We start from the raw sequence: 6,000 nt of genomic DNA, 5'->3' as shown, positions 1-6,000 counted from the left end.
CTCCAGATTAGCCCTTAATGATACACGTTCCTCACCTTCCAGGTACCAAAATGTGCTCTCTGTGTTTGTGTGTGTGTGTGTGTCGGGTGATTTTCAGAGGAAATAGTGGAAGCAACGCTTGTTCTCGATATTGACGGTACCATTTCTGCATTTGTGGCCAAACTCGGCCAGATCCCGGTTTTTGTGGTGCTGAGGTTCTGGGAGCGTCCAGGGTCAGATTTCCAAGGCGCTGGTCTGAGCAGCAGCAACTAACCAGGGTCCAGCGAGGCCGTGGAATTTGGGAGAGCGGGACCAAGACTCGCCCGGCCCCAGGGGGACGTGGCCCCCTCTGCACGGACAGATGGGACGGGGGGTGGCAGGAGCAGCTAGGCTTGTTCCCAGGGCCGCCCGTGCAATGAGGTCTAGGACGCAAAGCGCAGCCAGGCTCCGAGCTCCAGCCTTCCCGCAATAGCACCGCCGTCCCCGGGCGCTGTGATTGGCCCCCTTGCTCGCTGCCTGCCCCCTACCTGCCCGGGCACCTGCCGCCGGGCGCCGCAGCGGCGCGCGAGGGTATAAATAACAGGCGCGGCGGCCGGGCACTCCGGCCTGCAACCAGCCATTTAAGGCAGCGGCTCCGGGCGCGCTAATTCATTACCTCACACCCGACGGGAGCCAGGGCGGGGCCCTCCCGGCGCAGCCCGCTCAGCCTACGGGGGCGGGCGCCGGGCCGTTCACCAATGCCAGCCCAGCGGGGGCGGAGCGGCGGCGCCCGGCTCGCGGTGGCTGGGTTTCACTGCGTGTGTCGGCTCCCGGGTGGCTGCCAGGCTGGGCTGGGGGACCCGCGCCCGCTCAGAGCCGAGGGGTAAGTGGGCGCCTTGGCAAGGGCAGCGTGAGGCATCCCCGCGGCGGGCAGGCGGGAGCGCAGGGCGCTGCCGGGGGCTGGCCCAGGGACAGCTGGTGCCACTGAGGCGCAGCGCAGGGGGTGCCCGTGGGACTGCGCAGCGCAGGCTGCAGCCCCTTGCGCGCCGCCGCTCGGCTCCGGGACCGGCTGGCTGCGCTGCGCTGCGCCTCCCTCGTGTTAGAAGAGCGGCCCGGGGTGGCACCGCGCCGGAGCGCGGCGTTTGTGGTGGACTTTGCGCCAGAGGCAGCGGCAGCCTTTGCTCCGGCTACCCAGTAGGATGCGATCGCTGCGCGCAACTTGCCCGAGGCGCCTGTGCCAGAGCAACTAGGTGCGCTTGTTGCACGTTCCCGGCCTTATATAACCCTCCCCCCCGGGGGGATAGAGAAACGGGTAGGGACATCGTCTTTAGCAACCTCCCGGCCTGGCCTTTTGCCCTCTTTTTTGGGGGCGACGTTCCCTCTCCCACCGGGGTAGGAGCAGGAGAGAGGTGCAGTGTAAAGCTGTTTCCCTTCACTGGATCGGCCATCAGACCAGTGCCAGGCAGCTGGGATCTTGCTCCAGCTGCATCTTGTCTAACACTGCAGGATGGAGCCCGTGAGCGTTGGCAGCTGCATCCTTGAGTAGGACTCCTCCTCCTCCCGCTCCCCTGCTTGGAGGACATGCAACAGCACCTGCCCTGGAGAGAGCTGGATTCTTGCATGGTTGATGTTAGTAGCACTCCACGGGTGACTGTTTAGCCTGAGTCGAGCAATGCTCCCTGTATTCCACGCAGAAGAGAGTGCTGCCTTCATCGGACTTGTTTACCCAAACGTTTCAGATGATATCTGGCTCTGCATTAATTGCGTAAATGTTTTTTTTTATTCCACATTATTAACGTAAAACTACCTATTCCTGTTTACCCAGCGCTTCTTAAGCCTCTCATTATGAAACCCTTTGTGTTTTGATACAGAACAGGCAGTCACTTTTTAAAGCATTTGATGGGTAGAAAGGATCCAATTATTAAAAACATTCCAGTATTAGTTAGAGCTTTGTCACATAAAGCTACATAGAACAGATCTAAACAGCCCTCCAAAAATCTTAGCTTCTGGCATACAAGAACGCTCACAGACAGCAGACTGACAGCAGGTAGAAAAGCAAAATACAGTATGTAAGAAGGAAAAAATGTGAGAAAACACACATTTTAATAGGCCAATTACCTTTTTCAGAGCTAGTTTATTATAAAAGTAAGTAGTATTGCTTCAAACTGGTAAAATGAGTGGTTTGTGAATGGGTGCAGCTCTACTTTGGGCAAGTAGGATTTTTTTCTCCCACTTGTATTGCAGAATATTAGTGTTTGAATATTCAGGTATGAAAATAGATTTTTTTTAAGTTCAGAAATTTGCTACAGTGCATAATTTTGTAATTATTCCATGGGAACCACAGCTTTTTCACCATGAACACTTCAAAATGTCACTGTGGTAGTTTGTGCAAAGGCTTGGCTTTCATTTAGACATAAACCAGGATGTGATTACAAAAAATGATTTTATTTTCACTGATCTTGCTGCCAGAGGAGAATCTTTTCACACAGCTCTGTTTATGTCTTTAGATAACTTGTCCTTTATAGCATTTGCACATCTTAGTGGGATTTAAAGTTTTTTTTTTCTGTTTAAAATGAAAAATTAAGAACAAATGGGGAAGTGGAAAGAATTTTCATTGTAGGCTGTGTTCTCAGGCTTAAACAATGATTGTTAACAAGAGCCCAGATGAGAAAAGATTCAATTTTGTTTCTTAAAATTTCAACAGTCATTGTTTCTCCTTGCCAGTAGCTACATGCCTTTCAAAATTAGTTACAGCTTTTTTTCTCTAATGGTTGTACTGAGCTCTTTTGTGTCTGTTTGTGAACCACAGCCATATGACTGCAACCGGTGTATCACTTGTGATGGCCTAAGTCCACTGTTAATTATTAAAATAGCATTAGGTTTTATGGAGCCATGTATAAAACAATCCACAGATAATGTAGATCCCCCCCCACTATTATTATATTTATGATTATTGTAACTGAAAAAGATCTGTATACATAGAAGTTTATGTATGGCAGTTATTTATCATTATATCTTTAATACGGATTGACTGTGTTGAAAACTGCTGTTCTTATTTATGACATTCTAGCTACACTACATATAGCCAAATGCAGTGTGGCTTTTCCTAAACATTATTTTGTTAGAGCCCTCAACTTTGTACTAAAACAACAAAGACAAACTAGTGCTGTTAAGCCTATCTGTTGTGTATCATCTGTTCACAGACTAACAGACTTAATTGTATGTCTAGGTATAGACTGACTAAAGGATAATCCATCTCATGTTTCAATTTGGGTAACTAGCTGGACTGAAATGTGGGCTTTGAGAGGAAAAGCTAAGTGCAATTACCAGGTAAATTAGCAATGCGCCATAGAAATTCAAGCATTCTCTTGCATTACCCTGTTCACTTGTCATACAAGTCTGATTTTTTTGCAGTATAAGGATGTGCCGATATTTGCAAACCAATTCTGATTTTTGTTGCAATGGTTCCCATAACAAAAAACATCACTTTCTTCAGCATAATGATTGGCTGATTTACTTCACCATCTTACTCGTGCATGCATACCTGCTGACCGTATTTAAGGAAGACAGACAATAGTGTTTAGCAAAATATTTTTAATTTTTCCTTTCTCTGAAAAGACCTCATGCAGTGGATTTCAATGAAATTAAAAAAGTGTTTCTCTCTTTTTTTCATTTGAAATACTTCTCTTTGTAAGTCTCATAAATTATGTTGTGTGTCATATTTTGGCAGGTCAGAGAAACAATATTTTGTCATGAATAGACAGTTCTCACACACTTTTGTTTTAAATGCTTGCTTTAAAAACCTTCAAAGTAGAGAAAAGATTAATGTTTGTTGAGCTGAAGATCTGCTATAGTTAAGTGTTTATTACTATTGTTTCTTTTAGAAATCTCATGCGCTCAGACATCTTCTCTACAATGAAAGTTATCTTTGGCCTCAAATGGGCACAAGGCTGGAGTAGATTTGAGTTCAGTGGGTTGAGGAGGAACTTTATCAGATTCAGAATGGAGATCACTGCTGTACATATAGGCAGGAGAGGTTCTTGCATGCTTCTACTAGCTAGTTAAAGTGCTTGAGTTTAACAATTTTCTTGATGGGGATGTGCATGTGCGAGAAGCCAAATGACTCTGCTTTCTTGTATGCTATTTCTGCTCTGTCTTTGGGTGGTTTTTTTTTTTTTTTTTTGTTTTTTGTTTTTTGTTTTTTTTTTGCCTTTGAATTCTCAGCTGCTTAGTCCCTAGAAATGAGATCTGCTGGTTTTCTGGGTTGGGGGTGTGGCCGAATGTCGGAATGGACAGGTACTAGCAAGTCGTGCCAGGCTGCAAGGGCCTTTTTCTGCCCAAGGGGATTTATCTACAGTACTAGTGATACAGTATCTCTCAGGCTGATTTTGTGCTGGCCTGGTTTCCTTGGCATGCAGTAATTCAGGATATGTCTACTCTCCAGGGACTATACCCTAGGGATATACTGTCATAACCCTATAGGGTAGACACAGCATACAGTGGTGGACAGGTTTTCTGTCAGTGTAGGAACACCACTTTTCTGAGCAACAGTAGCTAGGTCGATGAAAGCATTCTTCTATTGTCCTTGTTTTGTCTACACTGGGGATTAGGCCAGCAGACCTATGTCACTCAGGGGTGTGGATTTTTCACACACCATCATCAATGTAGCTATATTCACCTAAATGTAGAGCAGACCTAAGTTTGAGTTCATCTGAACAAGTGGAAAATCATCCTCTTTGTGCTTGTGGTACATGTGCATGACATAGAGAGAGGAGAGTGGGGCAGTTAAATCTGCTTTTACCAAGAAGAGGAGCTGTTTCAGGACTTTAGACTAGGCAGCAGGTATACGATTGGATTTTTAAAAGATAAATAAAGGGGAGCCTAAACTGTGCCGCTCTTCTAGGTTTCTTTGCTGTTCCTTCTTTTTCTGTTGTTCTTCTTGCACGTATGTGCATGTGTGTGCATGCACATGTCATTTGTGCGGTCTGGAAGCATTTAAACATGGACTTTATCTGGTGCTGCTGGAATAATGCCAACTGGGCGAGACTTCAAGGCCCATGTAGTTAATGCAGTTGCTGAAGCTTTCCCTGCATCTACAGTGCTACTGTCCTCCCCAGTGGTTCTCAATCACAGTCCAGGGCCCCCTGGGGGGCTGTGAACTGGTTTCAGGGCGTCCTCCAAGCATGACTGGTGATAGACTCACTAGGACAGAAAGCCAAAGCCCCACCATGCAGGACTGCAGCCCGGGGCCCTGAGCCCCATCACCGGGGTTGAAGCCAAAGCCTGAGCAACTCAGCTTCGCTAGGCCACGTGTGGTGTAGGGCCCTGGGCAATTGCCCTGCTTGCTACCCCCTAATGCCCGCCCTGGCTTTTAAATGCAGAAAAACAGTAGCTGTGGCACAGCTGGGCCTTAGAGTTTTTATAGCGGGGGGAGGGGGGCTCAGAAAGAAAAACCTTGAGAACCTTGCTCTAATACAGCTCTCACATAACGAATTGCTGGCAAATATTACTTGTTTCAGTGTACTTCTGTCTCTCAAAATTTAAATATAGGGGATATCAAACAAAACAAACACATTAGAGGATGTTTGAAGAAAACTGACCATAGAGTGAAGCCCCTGAAGGTAACAGCCTGTTTCACTGGAGGAAGCACATTGAAACAGCATGCCTATTCCTGATAAGATATTGAAGGCAAATTTAAAGTACAGCATTGAATGGAGTATTTAGCCCAATTAGTGCTTTGAAAGTGCAGGTCCTAACAAACTCTCCTGACAAAGGAATGTCTATATTGGAAGGACCTGAGAGCTTTTGGTTTCAAAGTTAAATGTTAAGGACTTTGTTTATCTTGGTCCTGCTAGTGAAGGCAGGGGGCTGGACTCGATGACCTTTCAAGGTCCCTTCCAGCTCTATGAGATAGGTATATCTCAAATTATTATTAAAATTATCTTGAAAGGCCTTAAAGGAGCACCTGCTAAAGACAATGTCTGCAACAGGTAGCTGTCTGACTTCCCTCTCAAAAGAAAATAACTGGAACAGAATCCCTCA

At 46.5% G+C, this 6,000-nt stretch overlaps 1 protein-coding gene across 2 annotated transcripts in view; it reads left to right on the top strand.

Moving 5' to 3' along the window:
* The first annotated feature begins 748 nt into the window (after window positions 1–748).
* Window positions 749–6,000, top strand: part of TPPP (tubulin polymerization promoting protein) — a 124,163-nt gene continuing 118,911 nt past the window's right edge. The window contains exons 1-2 of one of the 2 annotated variants that reach the window (XM_030551548.1): window positions 749–841; window positions 1,465–1,723. In XM_030551548.1, coding sequence (XP_030407408.1) covers window positions 1,698–1,723 — 26 coding nt within the window. In that variant the 5' untranslated portion in view covers window positions 749–841; window positions 1,465–1,697. The remainder of the gene's footprint in view (window positions 842–1,464; window positions 1,724–6,000) is intronic. The other variant, XM_030551549.1, reaches the window with a different exon arrangement.

Source organism: Gopherus evgoodei, chromosome 2 (genome assembly GCF_007399415.2).
Source record: "Gopherus evgoodei ecotype Sinaloan lineage chromosome 2, rGopEvg1_v1.p, whole genome shotgun sequence".
Taxonomy (NCBI): Eukaryota; Metazoa; Chordata; order Testudines; family Testudinidae; genus Gopherus; species Gopherus evgoodei.
This window is presented reverse-complemented; position numbering and strand designations above follow the sequence as displayed.